Consider the following 21394-nt stretch of genomic DNA (forward strand, 5'->3'; position numbering starts at 1 on the left):
CATATTTTAGCTGACTGGCTCCATCTCCTTTTGATAGCAGTACTGGGTGGAAATCACCCAGTATCTTTGATTGACTGGCTTGCAGAAACAATGTGGCATGCCCTGAAAATAAAGCATATTCTTGTAGAAAAACAGCATTCACTTATTTTAAAATTAGAGAGCATTCAACTTTTAAAAATACAGCATAACTGTAACCAACGCCAACTTTCTTGCTAACAGAGGTGTTCTGTGCATAAATTTTGAAGTAACAGATGAAAAAGAATCAGTGATGAGCTATTAGCAAGTTATTAGCAGGAAAAAACTAGCCAACTGCTAACATATATACAATACCTGATCCAAAGCCCACTGATATCAAAGATGAGATTTTAATGTTTAATGCTTCTGTGCCCCATCCATATGCAAATGCTGAGGTCAAGAGAGAAACATTACACTGTAACTGTATTTATTTTTAAAAAAGTTATATCAAATACAACCTTACATAGTTGTATCTATTTAAGCAGAATCTTCAAAATGTTAAACAGCACTACCATTTTCCATTCAAAACAATGACAAAGCATTTAAGCTTTCTATTTTAAAAGGTTTTTAGTATCATATACTTTATATACAAAAAAAAATTGTATAGAAATCTAATGCCAAAATCCTGATACTGAAAGTAGTCTCAAGATGAAAAATCTACTACTGAAAATGAATTCTGATATACAACTGTCATGCAGGAGAGGAACAAAATTATTCCTTTAGGAAATCCTAATTCCACACTGTTTTGTACATAAGGGGGGTTCATCTAGCAAAAGATAGAATTTTATCAATATTTGCATAGAGACTATCAAAGCTTTCCTCCTTTCTGGCCCAGTAACATCTAAATAATTACACCTCTTGTAAAACCTTTTTATAAGTTTCCCCTTCCGAATTTACAGTGGCTGTACCAGGGGAAAAAAAAGTGCAACACTTATTTACTTTTCTTCAAGTAAATAATATAAAAGCATTTTCATTTTGTGAAAGCAGGTGAAAAGACAGACGGACTTTAACATATTCTGAAAAACTAGAACTGGACAAGGAAAAGTACATTAAATACTGAAGCATTCCCTCAATTCCCCAAATGCAAATAAGGCAAAAAGTGTGTATGCAGGTTAAAAAATAAAGTTTATTGCAAAATGCTTTGCTTTCAAGATAAAAAGTTGGATACAAGAAAACTACTCATTTGAATATAAATAATTAAATATTTGGACTGTTTATACAGTGTAAATGTATTAATATGAAGACCATCAATATGGTTTTAACTCAAACAACTGATCATGTGCATGTGGTGAGAATACATTATCTCTTGGAGTTTATTTTTTTAAAATAATGTTTTATGAGTAGCTATGAAGATTTCCCAGAAGTTAAGCTTATTTAATATAGTATAGTACTGGCTTGTAACATGAACAACCATTTCACAATTCCCTAAAAAAGTTTCTACTTAGTCTTTCCTTTTCTTAGCTTCTTTTTTGGAATCCTTTAAAGCCAAATTTAAAGCACGTGGTGGTAACAATAATTGTGCAATAATAATACTTACAAATGAGTTCTGGTGCTCCCTAACTCCACTCCCCGTAATATTTCCCACTAAGACCCATTTGTACATTTTCATCAGCATGTTTGAAACAGTTACTAAATAATAGAAAAATCTCAAGACTTCTCGAAATAACTGCAACATTTTCCTGTTCATTTTTTTTTTTTTTAAAGAGTCCTGTTGACTTTGTAATTAAAAAAATCAGCTTGGAAACAACACTATTTGTTTGAGATAGGGAAATAATACTACTTGTTTGTGCAGAAGTTATTTTAAGCACAGCTATTATGCCCACCACTCACCATTTTATAAATTCGTGATAAATGAAATAGTCCAATATTAAAACACATTGGAGACTTAACTTTGTGTTGGTAGTACTCCAGCTGAGAAATCTATATATGCCTTGCAGCGTGAAGCCTGCGAATTAATGAAGTATGAAAAATAACAGAAGCAGCACATGCTAGCTGAAAATTACATTTATACTTGCTGCTTATGTTTTGTTGAAGATGTTCAAATGGCACAGAGCCCAAATGTAGGAGGAGAGTAAGCCAGCTGCATATCAGATTAGTTCCAAGCCCAGAAAAAAAATGACAATTTATATAGTTCATATGTATAATACCATGCCTAACAAGAACTGCATTCAGGCATGACTGCATTACACCACTTTTTCCTCTTACTTTCATTACAAAACCATGAAAGCAGTTTACAGAATTATACTTACAGAACGAATTGTGGAAGATATCTAGCAAGTAGCACTCATTCCCACTATACCTTTGATCTCCACAGGCAGAAAACCACAAATTATGTCAGACTGTGAGGAGAACAGTAAACGTCTGTTGGATGAATGAAGTATGAAGTTCCCTTAAATATCATATCACAACTACAAATCATATTGACAAGTCAATTTGTTTTTTACAATAAGACTTTGGCCTAAAGCTACAACATAGTGAAAAACATTCTTTCAGCTTCAATAGGAATAGGTTCTAAATTAGTAAATATCGTATTTATGAGCACAGTTTAGACATGTTGAGAAGTGTTTATCATTAAAAGAATGAACACCAAGAAAGTGAGATCAGACTTTTTTGTTTTTATTGACAGCTTGTTGGCAGGTCCACACAACTTGAACTTTAGATCTGGGTCATAAAACATGCTCTGTCAAGAATTAGCATTAGTCTTTTCCTTTGGTGCAATTAACACACAGCTTAAATTGTTACCTCTGAACTGCATGACTAGGCAGCTATGCCTACTTTACCAAACTTGACATTCCTCTGAATGTCAGACTGGTGTTTGTACAGTGATGCCGTTTCTCCACAGAAAGGAACATGGTTAGCCCTGTAATCTGACTCACACATTTGTGCTTTTCAGGCACTGTTACTTTATATTCCTCACATATTAAAACACTTGGGTGAAGGAACTTACAAAGTAACATGAAAGTTCAAATCCAAACCTCCATGCTTTAGTGATTACAAAAACATGTAGTTGTCACAGGTTACAGTTAATACATTTCAAGGGGCCTGGATTATTATTTTTTAATATGACTGCTATACCATATAGCTACAGAAATATTTATGATATTCTTACAGAGGATAAAAGGCTCAAGTTCCAAGAACTGGTATCAAGTAAGTCTTAACAAGCTTTGCCAGCCTACACCTACTTATTAAATGGAGAGTCTTATTTCAGAATCAGTTTATGGCACAACAAAGGAAGGAAAGGTAAAGCTGTGGATAATTTGCAAACAAGCAAAGAAATAATTCAGTGCTTTACAGACTCCTTTTCTGTTTTCAGTTTCATATAAATTTCAATCAGAAATCTACATTCTGAAAAATATAGCATTTCAAAATGGCATTTGCATACATGTAACATTTTAAAGCCACTGTTTGGCTGTATTACTTTAATACATTACAAAGATTGATTACGTGCATGACAGGATTCCTTAAAAAGCAAGATTTTAAATCAACTTCAAAAAAGTACTGCTGTCTCATGTCAAAATTCACATCATCTTACACATACCAGTGGTTATGGTGACATTGTTGGAAATTTAGCATACAGAAAACAGAATTCTGCCCATTTATGTTTAATATAATATTCTAACCTATCAAGAAACCATTGCTGTAAACAGAACTTTACTGAGAGGTAAGAGCCCTTTCATGTACAGTACTACTTGACGCTGAATGTAAATTTCCATCTAACCACCATTCGGTCCACACTAACTTAATTGTTACTATTGTGTAATGATATAACATCAGAGTATTTTGATAAAGAATTTGGGGTTTATCTTCAAAAGATTATTCTTAAAATGCCTGTGCTAACTGTTAATGCATTAAGTGGTATACAGCTTACATACTGTACCTACAACACTTCCATATAATTTATATGTAAACAGAATTTGTATTTCAAGCACCATTTAGGAAAACAAAACTTATCTGAATTGTTGCACTAAGTTGAAAGTCAAGTTTGGTCACCCTATTACACACTCATACTGGGTATCAAAGCAGATGTGTTACAACCAATAGAATGAACTATCCCCCATCCTTTGCTCCCCAGTTTCTCAGCATCAGAAACAGCATGATAAAAAATTTTAAGGTGCATGAATAAAGGCCATTCCTGAAAAAGCTGCAACATTCTGACAGACACTCGAGAAGTATTTTGGAAAGAACACCCACACAGACATAAATATTCATTCTTAAAAGAGCTACTTGCACAGGGGTCACTTCAGACTGCAGGAATGCACGCTGGATATGTGGCACTAGTTTTTATGGCACCCAGATCTTCCCCATGTCCTTTCTCCTAGACCCAGTTAACAGCTCTTTTATACTAAAAGGCCAGAAGAAATGGTTGAGCTCAGAGAGGAAAAACTCCAGGAGAGATAAAAGAGAAAACCTGTTTAACCCATTATATTTTTACTGTAAAAACAGTGGCGTAAACAGAAGGAGCATAAGAAAAACTAACTAAGCAAATTAAAAAAAAAGTAATGGCAATATATCTGCCAAAAAGACAAAATGGCAAAGCAAAAACCCTACTTTAAACTTGGAAATGAAAGGAAAGGAAAACCACAAAGCATTAGAAGGTCACAAGTCACTGAACATTCAGAAGTAACATTATAATCTACAATACACTGGAGATTTTCTGTTGAATTGCCAAGCATGAAGTTTATGGATTCAGGTTTCTCCTGCAGAATGGGTCATTTCAAAAGTGGACAGCAGGACCAAAAAGTTGACATCAAGTTTATGACTCATTCTGAATGACAAGTTATCTAAGATAAACATAATTTAATTCTTTTCCCATCTCAAGTGTTTTCTTATAATTACTAATTTATGAACATAATTTATTATCTATTTTAGTATTAGTATTGAAGGACATCAGCTGACAACATTTGTCTTCTTTTGTGTTCTCTAGATAATTCTTCAAAACAATTTAAATTTGCTTTTTAAATGCAACTTACAACTGCTACATATCTACCTTCAGCCACACCAGTAGTTTAAGTAATTTTAACAAGCTACTCTTGTGAACAGATATTCTGTAGCAGGAGTGCTACAGTTTTCTAAATTAGTGCAAACTTTTTGACATTTGCAGATTCCCTCTAAATTCTGAGCTCCAGCCCCCTTTCATTCCTGCTTCCAAAACTCTGAAATGAACCCTGCTCGTGCAACATCCACACAGTAAGATTATAATGGAGACTTAGTGTTTTGACAATAGAGGATGGGAAAATTGTGATGTCATTTCTTCTCTTCAGTATTCAAGGGGTTTCTAACAGATTCCAGAGACATGTTCATGGCTGCTTGAAGCATGTCTTCTTCACTCATATCACCCCCTAAAGAAAACGAAATTATATGCATATAAATTGTAAGAAATGCAGAGGCAGTTCTCAACAGCAGTTAAATGGTTTTTTGTTCCTTCTGTTCGTATCTATCCTGTTCCCCCCTCCCTCCTGAAACTATTTTTTTTCTTTTTTTAAAAAAACATTTAATTAAAACTATAATTGAACATTTTACACTTAGGTTTCCATGCACAGTAGTTAATTTGAATCAAGTCATGCACACAAATTTTGGATCACCAGTACTTAATAGCGACAAAGCTTACATACAGATCCCACCACAGATTAGTTTCTTGAATTATGCCCCAGCCAAACTAAGCAACAATAAGCAAAGCCAGAACTCAAATTGTCTGATAATTCACTCTGAAACAGGATATTGACATTCACAGCAGAATAGGCTTTTCAAAGAAAGCGATCCTTTCCTTTACCACCAAAAAAGAGCAACAGGTGTGATGCATAGTCAGAACAGCTGCTGGGGTGAGAAAGCAGGCAGGCAAGGAAAATTAGGAAGCAGTGCATAACACAAAGGTGAAAAAAACCTTATAAATATTTCAGAGTTGGAAATACGTTTAAAAAACAATACCTGGGTCGGCTTCCAGAGTGCTTGAGCTTATAGCTGGCTTATCTTGTAGGTTCAGGGTCTGATCTTGCTGCGGCAGCTGTTGTTGCTGCCTGAAATAATTATAAATTTATAAGAAAATAAAGTTAATATCAGACTTGATAGTATGAATCCTGAATCCTATATCTCATTGTAAGGAAGGCCAAGAATGAGAAGTAGTATAAGCTGCTGTTTGGTAGAATAACACACCCATACTTGAAATCTCAAATTGTTTCCCCCTGCTAGCCTTCAGACTTCTGTTCTCCCAACATTATATTCTAAATTGCACTTTTCCCAGAATTCGTGCTTTATCCTCTCATGCAAAATCTAACTTCTCTTATCTATAGCATTTCTCCCTGGTCTTAATTTCCTTCATCACTACAAAATAGAGACAAGGAAAAGCTACAACAATACCACAAGAATGTGTTAAGAACACAAAAGTGAAGCATTACCTAGATGACTTCCATGTGACGCTCAGTAGAGACATCACTACCAGAAGCAAAGTCTTAGAGCAAGAACATTTTCCTTCCAAAAAATGACTATGCAAGTTATTTACAGGATTTCGTGTGAAAATACTGTAACGCATTCATTTGCTTCCCTTCTCAAGATTGATATTGCACTCCTAATAGTTGCTCTATTTACAGGCTTAATTTCTCTATAGGAACCATCCTGGAAGAGCAAAATTCTGGTATGATATGAAAGCCTGTTAAGAGACAAAAGTTAAGCTGGACCTCAGTCAGAAACCCACCCAGAGCCCAAAAGCACTGAACAATAAGACATTTACTTCCCAAATGCAGTTTTAGTTTTCTATCAGCTACTTTACTTTTCAAAATATGCTTGTCTTCTCCTTCGCAGTTCTTCTGAAGAAAGGGAGTCTGTCTGACTGGTGTGTGGTGACTGAGGAACATTCGTTGATAATGAGTTCAAGCACTCACTTCGACGACAACCTAAAAATCAGAACAAGACATATCCTACTAATCACAGCAAAATGAAGTTTGCAAAAACCAGAGCTAAAAAAAAAGCCCCCCCCCCCCAAAAAAAAAACCAACACACCCCACCCTCCTCAAAGTGACTTGTTAGTGAAATAAGCACCTAAGCTAACTTCACTGCCACACTCTCTCCTTAGGACTGTTTTCCTTTCCTCCTACCACCCTTTGCCAATTTGTTCTTGCCTCCTAATGATCAATGCTAACATGAAAGTTGCAACTTTTCTAAAAGCAGGAAGCAAGATGCTACAAGAAAGTCTGGATTATCCTTCCAGGCCTCAAAGCCAGTCTATTCAGAGAGCCTGAAGCATACTGAAAGAGCGGCTGACTGAAGCTGATTTCAGTAGCTGCTAAAGCATAAGCAACATGAATGCTAAGTGAAATTTAAACGAGCACTGCACCTTGCATGCTGAGTTGAATGGCTCTACGAAGATCAGCCTCTTCATCTTCCATATCAATTTCCTGCCTACTTAGAGCCAGGGCTCTTTGAAAATTCTCCTCATCTTCATCTAACATGCTTGTTCCATCAAAAGGATGGTTAACTTCTATTGCTTGGTCCACATCACTTCTGGGTAGCCTGTGAAGTCAATACATTTAAGGCATTCAGACAGTAATCATACTTTGAGATTTAAAGTAAATATTTTGTGCTGATTTAACGTAAATATTTTGTGCTGATTTAACTACTTATTTTTAAACTTTGGAAAAAAATCTATTGTGCTAATCTGTTACACATATTTTCTCAGTTCTATACAAAACAAACATGAAAAAACTGCAATCATAGCCTTTGGCTGTAAAATGAAGATACTGAAACCCTGAACCTATGTATATACGTTGATGAGAATCTGCTTAATAGGAAAAACTTCAAAAGTAGTAGTGCTATAAAAGCCAGGAATATTTTTATTTGAACCCATTGCTAGTAAGATAGCTACACCAGCAGATAATAGTGCATGTGGTCTCTTCCTTAGTAATCTTTAATGACTATACTACAGTCAAAGATCCTCTGTAGACTATACATACTTTTCACATCACTGCCAAGTAGTTTACTGTTTGTATTCCATCAATTCACAACACCATAGTTTACCTTTATGAAGTGGAAGAAATAATAATGAACTTGTTCCTTTGAAAACAGCTTATGCTTTTTTTTTTTTTTTTTTTTGGAAATCAGTATGCAATTTATTCACAATGAAAATGGGATAAAATTATTTTAAATAGTACATTATGTGCTCTTGTAGATCAATTACCATTAACGACAGTTTGGTAAGGTTGGCTAACCTACTCTACTATAGTTGGAAAAATCAATCATCACAGAAATATTTGGACTGGAAGGGACCTTAAAGATCATCTAGTTCCAATGCCCTGCCATGGGCAGGGACATTTTCCACTAGGTCAGGTCGCTCAAAGCCCCATCTGACCCGGCTTTGAACATCCAGGGCCAGTCACGTACAACTTCTATGGGTAACCTGCTCTTATCTATTCATACTGCCTGCAGAGGCATTTTGGTTTTAGCCTCTTTGCTTACTCTTAAGTTCACAACTGTAAAACACACTTCGGTAAAGCACTGACTATTCATTAAGACTTACGTGAATACAGCTACAGGAAGAAACCCAGTAAGTTTTATCTGTATTTCCTATTAAAAAGTTTGCATTAACACTTGATGACAGACTGCTTCAGCATAAGGTACTATCATACAACATATACTACTGCCAGTCAAGTAAAACCACAAAACCTGCGAATTCAATTCAGTCACACTACTTTCTGATAAAAATCAGAGTGGTTACCAGTTAAATTCCCAACCCTGGCTGAGGCCTCAATATACTATTGTACGATTAAATCATCTGTCATCAGTTAATACAATGATGTTCAGAAAAGCTATTTTTATTCTTCAGAATATTTGCATTTCCGTCACTTCATGGCTCAAGCCCAATCTGGACAGTAGTCCGAATGTACTGAGAACACTTTAGAATTGGTGAAATACTTGCACTGCTTTCAGCAATGATTTTGCAATTATTCTACTTTGCTACATGTACTCTTAACACTTGCATGCACTCTGCTGAATTAAGGGAGTTCCATGTGTTACATGGAGGAGTTGATTACAATCACTTCTAACTTCTAGAAAACTTCTAGACTGGGTAACAAAGGCAAAAAAAATGCAAATTATTACGGCATTTTTTGCACACTTAAAAATGCACTGTTTGTTACTCCACTAATTTGGTTTCATAGTGTGCAATAGCAGAAAACATTGAACTAAAGGTACTTCTAATTACATCTTAAGAGGGTTGTCTCCATGTAGACATTTATCATAGAAACAAATCACACTGAGCATTATTAAAATGAAATCTTTATACCTTACCTCTGTTCTCTTGACTGTGCTGTCTCTTCCCCAATTAGTTTTGGTCTCTGCACCTGCTGTACCCGAATCATCTGCAATAGCTGATCAGCCTCACAGTCTGGCAGGTCACCTTTTACTACAAATATGGAATAACCTGAGAAAAATAAATTGTAAGTCTACAGCATTAAGGTGCACACATCAATACTCTAAAATGCACATTTATATGGAATACAATGTGCAATTTATTAAAATGTAAGGCTCTACCTTTCATTATAAGGACTTGGGTTATTTCACTATTTCAGTAACAAAACTAAGGGTAATTAACTGAATTCATAAAGTTCTAATAAATAATGATTATTACCTACTTTTAGTTAATGAAATTTAACATCTGCAAGTTACTATTACCTTCCTGTTGTAATTGAGCCAAGAAAAGTGCAAGATATGTATCTGATATTAGTTCTGGACCCATCAAGAGAGAGTTCAAGTTAAACCACTGTAATTAAGAAAAAAAGGTTTGAGAGAACAAATTAGCATAAAGATTACTCTGTAATCCATTTCTGTACAATGTGGTCATTTTCTATGATGGAATATCCAACTCAGTCTAGTAAAATAAATCATCAAATTAATAGTCTTTTGAAGCACAATACCTATACTGCTAAAAGTCTCCCTTCAAATACTCTTCAGCTAACAGGAGATCTGAAGCGTGGAAATTATTGCATGTTCTCTCCCATTACTCGACACTGGTACCAGGAAACACATTAAAACAAAAATCTAGATATAACAGCAGAAGAATCATTTTAGACATAAATCTAAAATACTCCTTAATCCTAGTTTTAAAACTGCTAAGAGATTGATGAAGGAAGAAATCTTTCATCAATTAATACTCTATCTTAATACATTAGTAGATGCAGGAAACAAGTTGAACTCTTCCCATTATATTAATTAAACATGATGCCTTTAATAGTTGATAATACTGAAAACTATGGTTTACATCTGGATAATTTTTAAATTTAAAAATTAAGAAAAGTGAACTCAAATATAATACGTCAATAATATAATATTACAATAGTTGACACTCGAGAAATATACACAAGATATTTCCAGTTCCCTGAAGACAACTAGTCGGTGATAACACTTCCACTAGGGACAAACATACTAAATAGGTATAGTAAAATACTCTGTCTTTAAAATCACATATATATTGCAATCAATTTGAAGAACTTTTTTATACCATACCCATTCAATATTATTCAATCTGAACTAGAGAGCACAATTTCAGACAGCAGAAGAATTCCATCTCCATTCTCAAAAAAAGGCATTTGTCTACCTAAACTTCTGTATATGCAGTCATACACTTGCAGTCAGGCCCATACTGTAAGTCACCTCTGTTTCAGGTGATTATCTACCATCTGTCATCAAATCAATTGAATTCTCAGTCTAAAAACCCCTTCCCACTGGAATAAGGTAAGAAAACCACCGGTGTAGGAGTGGGGTAAGAATTAAAAGGTTATGTAAACATACATGACAGACAGATTACTGATAAACTCTTAACACAGTATGGAGGAGAAAGGTCTGGTGAACTAATTTTGCTTTAACTGTAATAGAAAAGAAGGTCAAAGCCCTAAGTCTATCTATTTTGTCTCTCCCTTCTCATTACTCTCTAGATAACACAACCTTGAATTGCTTTGTGTAGCTACAAGCTGCAGGTGCAAGCAAAATACATCCCTCCTCCAACTAAAGAAGTTTTAAGCTAGAATGGTATCAAAAAAGTTCCAGCTGATGTGGTTGTATTTATGCTAGGGAACATTCCCATAGCTTTGAGGGACCATTCAGCCTTTTCAATTTCAAATACACAAAAAACGCCTTTAAACAATTATCAGCTATACTTTACAACTAAACCAGAACAGTAGTTTGCTTACTCACAGGACTAATTGCATTTCTTTTAAACTGGATGACAACATATGTAGCCAGCACTTGGAAAACTGAATTGGCAGAGTGACTCCCACCCACTATGTTAGAATTTAAGAGCTTACTTCATGAACAGTTTATGACAAAAACAAAAACAAAGCCCACCACACCAAACCAACTAATTCATGTTGTGCAGAAGCTTATGCAGCATGATCCATAACAATTTTTGGCTACTGAAAAACGACTGCACTGGCGTTACAGGAGACCTGCATGTGACTTGAGTTATGATGTATGTACCACGCAGGTGTTTGGCCACCCCTTGCTTTTAATAGTTATTTCCTGCTTATCATACAACTGCTTCAGATAGTTTTCAAAAACAGTGAAAAGCTGTGATTCTACCTTCCCCAACCTTATCCTTTGGATACCCTTAAATACTAAGGATTATAAATATTCATTAATACAGTGCAACTTTGAATTTTTACTTCTATCTATTGTCCATTTAAACATACAAAGGGCTATTGGCAACTCATTTTTACAATGTTGATAATGTAGTCCATTAAATAAGCTTGCATTTACAGGAATCCTAATCTTTATCTAAGATTTCTCCCTCTTCCATACAAACATTTTTCTGCTATTCTTCATGCAGAAAAGCAAGAAAAGAACTTGAGAGGTCACAGAGACTCTATCTCAGCTGCAGCTTCTTATAGGGCAGGTTCACTGGGGAATAGACCCTAGGATCTTTCCCCAGGCTAACATTCACGAAAAGCTGCCTGGCATTTTTGTGATATAACAAACATTCACTAAAATCTTTTGTTATTACTATTACATTAAAGCAAATTGCAGCAAAAGCCTGCAAAAGGCCAACACATGGTCTACTTGCAACCGTTTTTTCCACCCCCACTCTGAAGTCAATTTTTAAATAAAAAAAGACAGTGTCACCTGTTTTCCTAACTTTCGAACTGTAAACCAGTGTTCCTTATAATTACAAATAAATGATTTTTCATTTCTGTAAAAAGAAAAACAAAAAGGTATAGATAAAATTAAATAATATTGGAGCGCATATTAATGTATAAGTCTTTTGCTACCACTAATTTAAACTTGCATAATAAAATTTCAGTAATACAATTGCTGACATTACAGAATATTCATACTGCTTTTGTAACTTACAATATTTATAAAGTTGTCCTTTTTATCACATCCATATTACTGAAATCTCATCCCTGTGATGCCACAGATACTAAGATGTCATAAAGGCACACAGGAGAGGTGCTCATACCCACCAGCAAAAGAAAAAAAAAATCAAAGGCAGAGTAGAAAAAAAACACATCAGGATACAACAGAGCTTGAAACAGTAATTTTAATGACAGAACTAAATCACTGATTGTCAGTATTTTTCCATAAAATGGAAGCAGGGTGCTAAAAATAATAATAAAAGAGTCTTACATAGGATCGATCCCAAGCCTCTGATACTCTGGGCTGTTGAAGAGGATTAGTTCTAAACCCCAAACTTTCAAGGCATTGCTTATGACCTGTCAAAAAACAACACTTTTTAATGAGTTAAACCAATCAAATCTAATTTGAGCAACTGCAACTATTTTAGCCACTGTCAACACTTGTATTTTTCTCAGAGTTTTGATTTCAAAACATTGCTAGGAAAACTAGGAATCACATTATACAAATTGCAACTGTCATGAATTTACACGCTAATATAACACGCCTACCATAGAGGGAGTAACAAAGCTATGATTTAACTAAGACATGTTAATAAACTTACTCCCCCAGTCAAAGCTGTAATTTCACCTCCCACAAATACTAATATCGTCATCTCTCTGCTCTCAATGTACTGCTCTGCCCTCCCTCTCCACTCAGTGCAACGTCATCTTTCTCCACAGTAACAACTTGAAATTCGCATCACTGGAAGGTCACAGCACCAACTCAGGCTCATTACCACAGAGTTACTGCTAGTGTTTTTAGGTTGACTATCCCAATTCATTTTAAAGAGCTGTCTATCAAAGCTTTCTGATCAATCTAAAGACTTTAAACTTTGCTTTTACTATATGGGAAAGGAACAGAAATATAACAAAATCCTGGGCATTGGTATAGCTTATAAGCTTTTCCCATATCTTAAGACATCAAAATTGGTATTCTGTTAATATTTTAGATTATTTCAAAGTCATTTTGAAAGGTAATCAGCAGATTTGAAAATACAAGTTAAATGAACTCTTTTACAAGAACTCTTTAATGCTATTTGTAATAATGCTGTAAAAAATTTTAAATCAACAATTCATCTGCCTTTCAGCCAGCGAGTTATGTAGCAAGTGAGCAAAGCAATGACAGGACAAAAAAGGTAGAATATACGGAAGGGTTTTTTCCAGCTTCAGTACTGCAGCAACACCATCAAGAATACAAGAAATGCTGAACTGTTAATCATTTTTCACAGAGTAGAAATACAGTCCTGCCCTACATCAGACAATAAGGAAGACAGAGGCTCTGCTCTCAAGGGATTCTGGCAAGCACCTCTCAAAGCTATAGAGACAGCCAAAGGTGCAAAGCTTAGCTAACAGCTCGATTCCAGACACAAGCCCCAGTTCAGTATTCAACACCTTTTTTTGGTGTTCTGGTTTAAGTATTTCCTATTACGTACTTCTCCATTACACTCCTTAAAACAAAACAAAAGCACTGGAGAGTGCTGTAAAAACTGGAATGGAGGTATGTCAGCTTCTTCCATTCTGCAGATCACTGCGATAACCCTGTAACCACTGCCATCTGCGAAATCACATATATTGCATAAAGAAAAAAATCTGTCAGTATAGAACAATGCTTACTTGAATTGAGAAGAATCCACTATCATCCATATTTACAGAAGGCTGCTGCTCAGCATGAGATTGGGAGGGAGAAAAGAGAAACGCGGTGGTCAGAAAGAATTCAACTTCAAGAAAAAATAACTGCAAATATGTAAACTAATTATTTCCTACTCAGTAAGGCTGATTACAATGCCCAAATATGCTTATTAATTAAAACCTCAAACATTTAAATTAGAAATGCTTAGTGCTTAAAGGACAGACAGGCATGGAAGATTGTTCCCATCTCTGCCACTAGTTTACAAAAACATACGGCAAAATTCTTGTCCTTGCCGTGCCTGACCTTCCCACCTGTAAGATGATGATAATGTAGCTGCCGCCCCCCCCCTTTTTTTTAAGGATTACTGTAAAGCTATACTAGTAACAATTAAAAATGACAAATCTGAAATACTTGAGTGGAAATATCTATAAACTTAAGAAACATCAGCAAAAGAAATGAACCTTCTATAACTACAAAAAATAGCAAGCCTGTGCTACACAATATTAAATTTCAGGCAAATGTCAAACCTCAAATTACAAAGACTTTACCTGTAAAAATGTTCTATATTCTTCACTAGACACTCCTCCCTCTGCCATTCTCATTCTTTCTTCCTCATCCAACTGCTGTGCAATGGAAGATAACTCAACAGGGCTAAAATACTCTCCTTGTAGCAAATTATTCAGGCAGTGCTGAGCACACAATGAGCCTTCTTGCTAACATTGGAAAAGAAAGAAACACCAAAGCAATGACAAAAGCATGTTAATGTTTTGGTCTGAAAAAACATTCAATGATTCAAATCTCTCAAACTTTCCCTCCACTCCCCCCACCATCGTATTTTCTTTAGATGTATTACAGTGCAACCTGTAGAATACACCCCCCATCCTCACCCCACACAAATACGACGGGGTAAAGCCACTACTGTATTTCCTAGAAGAAAATAAATTCCAAGTAAAAGTGTTTTTGGAAAATACTGTAAAATTGCCTATGGCCTGACCAAGTCACACAAGTACTTTGCAACCAGCAGGATAATGGATTCTGCCCTCTTCTAAACTACCACGGTATGACAGAGGAAGCTTTTTTTTTTTCCTCCTAATTCCCAGTAACAAATATTCTCAGCAACAGAGACTCTTGCTCTTTGTTAAACTTCTCATGAGCACCAGGTGCAGCTATCAGCAATCTGCTCTCCACATGTGGTTAAAGAAATGCAGACCATTAAGACTTCAAAGAGATTTAAAAGTATACATCTACAGAATTTGTTTCCTTTCTTTCAGGTTACTCACCCAGTTCAGGTTGTAACCAACTCATTTACTGCTCTGAAAGTGATAAAGTGTTGGAAGAGTAGGAAATCTCATTTTCCATATGCAATTTACAAACAGGAACTAGGTAAGAGAAGCTAGTACCTACTGGTTGTAAAATCTTGCTCACAATGATGAGACAGCAAGAAAAAAAAAAAGAATTTAGCATATTCAACGCTGAAAATATTTTTGGATAAACTATTTAAACACAAAACATCCAGCATACTGGAGATCACAAAAATTAATACAGAATTTTTAGACTGTCAACCCAAGTTAAAAAATGAATAAATTATAAACAGTCATCATTTTGTTGCACAGATTAAAACCAAATCTGAATGAATGCATGTTAGGCTCTACCACTTCATACGTGCAGATAAAATACTGTCTTGTTAAAAGAGAGAAATTATAGTTTCCCATCAAAAGCAATCTTTCTTTAAGAAATAAACTGTGAGAGAAAGACAAGATTAACATCAGTTTTAAAATGCATCTTTACTCTTTGTTTTAATCAATGCTCAGTTTTATTTATAAGATTATGCATTAAAACAAATGTATTAAAACAAAAAACCTCAAAGAATGAAAACCAGCCCCCCACCCTGCCAAACCCACAGAAACTAAGAATACAAGAGCCTGCCTTAGAGGAATACTCTTTAAACAGCCATGAAAGCAATATACAAGTCACATGCGTGAATCTCTCGTGGTCTCCCTTACAGCAGGAACCTGGAAAGTTCCCTTTATTCCACATTACAAAATCTGAGCAGTGAGTCAAAGCTGGAGCAGCTGTACAGCCAGGGTACAATGGAATTTAGAAGCGTCGTCCTCCGCAGCTCCTCCAGCTCATCTTCTCCCCACAACAAGAAACTCAAGACACAGCAGCTCTGGTCCTATTGGGACCAGAGCCCTGTTGCTGGCCATGTGATAAAACTAAAGCAGGGGAACCTGCTCAAGAATCACAGGCTTCTTCACCAGAGCTGTACGAAACCATTAGAAACAAACCAGTATCTATAGGATACCTTTGAAATGGAGTTTTATTGCAGGCTTAAAACATGTCACTTTCAGGGCCTTTCTGTACTTGTATAGAAAGAGTTTTATCTTCAAAGTGAAAACAATGTTTGTATGCACAATCCGTATAAGTGCAGAAGAGAAAATTGATCTTACAGTTTGTAAGAGACGTTACTTTCATTGCTTTCATGCAGAGAGTTCTGTATCCTTCCATAATCTGAAATCCCCCTGTTGAAACCTACTCTGATATAAACTGCTGTCCTGCTTCCAGTGTTTTCAACCACTTGAATGCTATCAAAGACAGGGCCAACTTTTACACTGAGGGCTCCTTAAATCCAGAGTATTCCTACATTTTTTGCACTGTCACTCCCCTGTTACAAGTGCCACATTGCTTAGGTCTTCATTTAGTTGAAAGTGTATCGATTTCCTTTATAAATGCCATATTTTCTCATCCTTTTTTTAAAATTGAAATATCTTTAGCGTGCAAATTCAAGTGGGGTGTGCATGTGTACATTCAGCATTTTAAGTATTTTGACAGGACATGAAATTGTGTGCTTGATGGAAAAAAAAATACCCCCTAAGAAAAAAGACAAAGGTTCAGGTAAAGTTCCCCTATAATAACAACAACAAATGTATGTATTTGGTAGTCTAATTTAAAACAGGCACACAGGCACTTTGCTAACTGCATAACCAACTTACTAATAAGCACTTACATTCCACATTCACGTGAGACACAAAAACAACCAGAAAACCCACAGCCAAAACCAGCAGCAGCTGTGAACGACAGTTTATAACTTGGAATCTAGCATGCTCCATCACTTTGATTTCAGCAGTTTTTAATTCCAAAACTACAAAGCAATTTTACTCGTGAGAACTTGAAGTTTCAGTTACCATTTCGTCATGCAACAGGCCAGGCAAGACAAAAGGAAGGTGCGCGTGTTTTCAGCTCATTGTCAAACCTCGACTGGGACTCAAGGTCACTGTAGCACAGGGTGTAACAGCTGAAATCCAACACGTATCCCCTGAACAGCAGCTGTTTAACATCATGGTGTCTGGCAAATTTTGTCACCCAAACCCAGCCTGAAAGAACATTCTTCAGGTTCTACTGATTCTAGGAAAGAAATTTTAGAAGTTGGCTTACTTTATTCATTAAGTAAACCAACAAGTATCCATGAGAACAATATACAGAGACTAGTACTACCCTTAAGACAATAAAAGCATTAGCAAATTACATGAAAAACAACTAAGTTTCACACTGAGGCACAAACAGCTCCTATTCGGGAACTCTGCTAAATCACGGTAGCTTCCAGAAGCACGTCCTCCAAAACAGGAAGCTGCCTGGCACCCAGAAGCCCAGTATCCGAGTTAGGATTTCCTTACCAGCACTCCATTTCCTCGCTCATTACACAACCTAAACCGAGGCAGGTTCAGTCGAGAAGCAACCAAGAAACCAAAAACCGTTCTGCTTGTCACTGCTCGTCTACACTGGAGGCTCTCTTCAAGACACAACGGCGTGCACCTGAGCACACCCCAGGCCCGTTCCTAAAGCCCCCGAGACGTGCACGGGGCGAGGAGGTGCTGAGGCCCAGCCCTGCCTCTCTCCGAGCCCTGGCGGCAGCTCCTTTCCCCACAGGGCACCGCGGAGGAGGAAGAGGAGGAGGAGGGGGTGAGAAGCCGCAGCTCCGCGCTGCCAGAGGAAGGCTGCCCTGCCGGGGGAACACCCTCACGGCCTGCCCCAGGGCTATGGGGGCTCCAGAGGCAGCGCGGGGAGGTGAGGTCCGGCCGCCGCCCCACCTCGGCTCCTCAGGGAGGGCACCCCCGGCCCGGCCGCGCCGCCCCCCACCGTTGGAGCCCCCCCAGCCCCTCACTCACCCGCTCGTGGAAGATCGCCTCCATGTTTACTGCCAACGGCCGCCGCCTCCCGTGCCCCCCGCAGCCAACCAAAGCTCGCCTCGCCGGGCGCCGCGCGGGCCCCCTGCCGGCGGGGAGGGGGGTGCGCTGATTAGCGCCTGGCTGATTAACGCCTGGCTCCTTCCCGAGGTAACGACGCGAACCGAGGGACGCCCTCGGCTTCCTGCTCAGCCAGGCCTGAGCGCCGCGTGGGGCCCAGGCTGGAAACAGCGCAGCAAGGGCAGCTCCCTCGGCGCTCCGCCCAGCCAGCCTGGGCGGCCACGGGGAAGGAAAGTCCTCCACGTTCAAAAAAAAAAAAAAACCACAAACAAAACACAACAAAAACAGCTGTAAAACAACAACAAAAAATCCCTACCAACTGCCTTTTGGGCCATTTTAAAGTATCCTCTTGAAGTCCACCTCATAAATTAGCTATAAACTTCCACACCGTACAGATTAATAACACCGTAACTGACTTTTGCATAGTTTTTTTTTCTTTATTACATCCTCTTTTTCCAGAGTATGACTTACAACGACAAAAGTTTCTCAACAGTTATGGACTTCCTGGACGCAAATTAGTCATATAATTAAATCATCTTCCAAAAAGTACGACTGGAAATTAAACTAGCAGTGATGGATTGCAGGTGTTCTTTTCTGTAGCTTTATATAGTCTTAAGATGAAAACTGTAATTGTATTCTTTCAATGCTCGAGATAAGATAATTAATCAAGTGAAAATATTTCTCATTTCATCAACAGTCTTTATTTCCATGTTGTTTCTTCACCAGGCTTCAACTCTCTGTGTGGGAAGAAAAACAGAAAAGAGACTACAATTAGGATGATTTTTGTAGAATAATTACTATTATATATATAAATTATTCTAGAATACCTTGATTTTGAAAGTTATCTTAAATTTTTAGAGGTTTTTGTAATATGCAGAAATAACAGCTAAATGTCACCAGCAATTGCGAAGTGCTCATGTAACAGTGGCACAAACTGTATCATCTTACTTTCTTACTCAGAACTAATCTAGGTGACACCAGAGTTTAAAAAAAAATCCACCTGCAAACTGGTAACATTCCTATGATGAGTCCATGCTATGCAGCATGATTTTTATTTCTGTTATTTGCTTAACCCCATGGTGTAATGTAAAATTAAACTGATACAGATGATGCACTGCATTAAGTTATCTAAATTCTCCCTGAGAAATTTGCCAGCAAGCTCAAACTGATTACTGTATATAATCATACCTTTAAGTGAAGATACAGATTGCCAACATAAACATTTGTGTTAATTTAAAAAATGATTACTTTTAATTACAAATTTACACGAGCATTGAGTTAATAAGTTCTGTGATAATTTTAAATTTAGGACAGAAGCTTCCTATTATCCACTGAAAATTAAAATTCAATGACTGTTTCCCACTGAAGTTTCAGAGACAAAATAATGGTTTCCATATTTCATGACTAAGAACTGGCCAGCAGTTACTAATTAACAAGCTTTGGACAGGCAAAGATTTTTCTACTAAAGTGTATATACCTTGTTTTTCCAATTACTTGATTTCAGATCAATAATTAGTTAACTAAAAACTAATTAGGAGCTGAAAAAGATCATTTTCCATTTTAAATTGACAAACATTAAGATGCAAGATACTCATTCTTCCACCTGTAGAATCTTCAAGGACCTGGAGAGTAGGTAAATTCATACCCAGAGAAAATACTTCCCTAACTTGCTAGTTAGTTCTTTATGCACTTTATAACTCTGCTTCCCCCAGTTAACAAAATAACGTTAAATGCATGTTACATACACACTCCCACACGTTTTCTCCTGGCCTATAAATCCCCCCCAAACCCTTTTAGATATTTTCCTTGGAAATACGTTTCACAGTTAAGTTTGAAGTGGTATTTTTACTACAATCCTTCAAGATTTCTTTTTATTAGTGGTATTTAAGAACAACAGTGCTAGCCACTAACAATGCTATACTAAGATTTAGTTAATGCCATGCCACGATAACCACACTGTGAATGGCAAAGTAAAATGGAAGCAAATTGTTAAGTTTTATTCTTTTAAGATGACTTTTTCCTAACACCGTAAGTTTGTTATTCATCTGTGTGTTTACTTTTTATTTTGATCTCATGTAGTGCATCCTTCTACTAAGTTTCTTTAGACTCTACTATATATACTATACTTAAGACTCTAACAACAAACAGAGAAGCACTTTAAGTCTACTTGGCAAAATAACTGAATGTATGTATTTAAAAGGCATAACTAAAGCAGACCTTCTATATAATAAGCTCTTGTTTCGGAAGGTTGACAGTTTTTCATCGTTCATTCTGTCCAAATAGCATCCAATCACGAATCCTAAGGGAACGAGGATGTGAACCCAGTGATCACGCACAACTTGGGCGAAATTCACCATGGCTGCTAGAAAGAAAAGAGTAACAGGTTAAGAGCTGCTAATAAATCTGTAAATGGACGCTGTTGCATACCTGGAATATTTAATTACACTTACTAGGATCCCACCATAGAACAATAGATATGTGGGCCATGAAACACTTTCTATGGGATACATTTCGTTCTCTGATACATACAGAAGTTTCTTAGAAATAATCCTAACCAACTCTTGGCCCTAGCAAATAGGATTTTATCCTAAAATGGGAGAGGAACACCTCTTCTCAAATATTACCGGTGAAACAGTCGCATTTAACCCATCAATTTAAATCTAATCACACAGAAGTTTGCTGCTCTGCAGACCATCAGAAGTGCATTTATAACACAGAATCCTACAGATGCGCGCTTTATTACCATTAACCGGACATATGGGAACTGACAGGTGAAGAAAACGGGTCGTTTGTAAAAACACATTGCGCGAATTTCGCCGGCCTCCCCACACCACAAACTCCCAGCCTCGCTGGACCTTTTATGAGACACCGAAGAAATTTATGACCCGTTCCACGGCCCTGGGGAGGGGAGGGGAGACAAGACTACGACGACCCCCCCGCCCCCTTCCCCTCACGGCCCGCCCGCCATTACCGCTCCTCACCGCCGCCGGGCCCCGCGCAGCGGCCGCACCAAGGGCAACGGGCGGCGCGAGCACGCCGGGAGAGCCCACCGGCAGCACGGGGAGCGGGGGGAGCCCCCTCCACCCCCCATCGGCCCGGCGGTGGTGCCGCCCGTTCCCCTTCCACCTTCC

The 21394-nt window shown here is 37.3% G+C and overlaps 2 protein-coding genes across 11 annotated transcripts; both read right to left on the reverse strand.

The window, feature by feature from the left end:
• Nucleotides 1–2610: 2610 nt before the first annotated feature.
• On the reverse strand, nucleotides 2611–18475 carry ATXN3 (ataxin 3). 6 transcript variants are annotated; one of them, XM_050710727.1, is made up of 12 exons: nucleotides 17694–17949; nucleotides 17205–17424; nucleotides 14568–14732; nucleotides 14004–14048; nucleotides 12622–12707; nucleotides 12118–12184; nucleotides 9676–9763; nucleotides 9292–9424; nucleotides 7343–7518; nucleotides 6779–6902; nucleotides 5941–6029; nucleotides 2611–5354 (listed from the first exon to the last, which is right to left on the reverse strand). In XM_050710727.1, the coding sequence occupies exons 2-12, from the start codon at nucleotides 17205–17207 to the stop codon at nucleotides 5260–5262; spliced, it is 1071 nt and encodes a 356-aa protein (XP_050566684.1). In that variant the 5' UTR covers nucleotides 17208–17424; nucleotides 17694–17949; the 3' UTR covers nucleotides 2611–5259. The 6 variants fall into 6 exon arrangements, with proteins under 6 accessions (XP_050566684.1, XP_050566683.1, XP_035395238.1 ...); XM_050710726.1 differs by lacking the exons at nucleotides 17205–17424; nucleotides 17694–17949 and adding an exon at nucleotides 18186–18475 and having other exon boundaries at nucleotides 9292–9406; XM_035539345.2 differs by lacking the exons at nucleotides 17205–17424; nucleotides 17694–17949 and adding an exon at nucleotides 18186–18470.
• Nucleotides 18476–18675: 200 nt separating this feature from the next.
• Nucleotides 18676–21391, reverse strand: NDUFB1 (NADH:ubiquinone oxidoreductase subunit B1). Of its 5 annotated transcripts, none has more exons than XM_035539468.2 (3): nucleotides 21245–21391; nucleotides 20481–20625; nucleotides 18676–19000 (listed from the first exon to the last, which is right to left on the reverse strand). In XM_035539468.2, the coding sequence occupies exons 2-3, from the start codon at nucleotides 20618–20620 to the stop codon at nucleotides 18964–18966; spliced, it is 177 nt and encodes a 58-aa protein (XP_035395361.1). In that variant the 5' UTR covers nucleotides 20621–20625; nucleotides 21245–21391; the 3' UTR covers nucleotides 18676–18963. The 5 variants fall into 5 exon arrangements, with proteins under 5 accessions (XP_035395361.1, XP_035395360.1, XP_035395359.1 ...); XM_035539467.2 differs by having other exon boundaries at nucleotides 20481–20622; nucleotides 21235–21390; XM_035539466.2 differs by having other exon boundaries at nucleotides 21235–21370.
• Between the last annotated feature and the right edge of the window lie 3 nt (nucleotides 21392–21394).

This window comes from Cygnus atratus, chromosome 5 (genome assembly GCF_013377495.2).
Source record: "Cygnus atratus isolate AKBS03 ecotype Queensland, Australia chromosome 5, CAtr_DNAZoo_HiC_assembly, whole genome shotgun sequence".
Classification (NCBI taxonomy): Eukaryota; Metazoa; Chordata; class Aves; order Anseriformes; family Anatidae; genus Cygnus; species Cygnus atratus.

Excerpts from the sequence above, each read along its gene's own strand:
- ATXN3 (XM_035539345.2), bottom strand. The coding sequence starts at position 18,209 with ATGGAGGCGATCTTCCACGAGCGG. Across the intron at positions 12,708-14,003 it reads GTGGATTCTTCTCAATTCAA|GTCATAAGCAATGCCTTGAA; the intron begins GTAAGCATTGTT and ends GTTTTTTGACAG. Across the intron at positions 6,903-7,342 it reads CATTCAACTCAGCATGCAAG|GTTGTCGTCGAAGTGAGTGC; the intron begins GTGCAGTGCTCG and ends TCTGATTTTTAG.
- NDUFB1 (XM_035539468.2), bottom strand. The coding sequence starts at position 20,620 with ATGGTGAATTTCGCCCAAGTTGTGCGTGATCACTGGGTTCACATCCTC. Across the intron at positions 19,001-20,480 it reads AAGAGCTTATTATATAGAAG|AGAGTTGAAGCCTGGTGAAG; the intron begins GTCTGCTTTAGT and ends CTTCCCACACAG.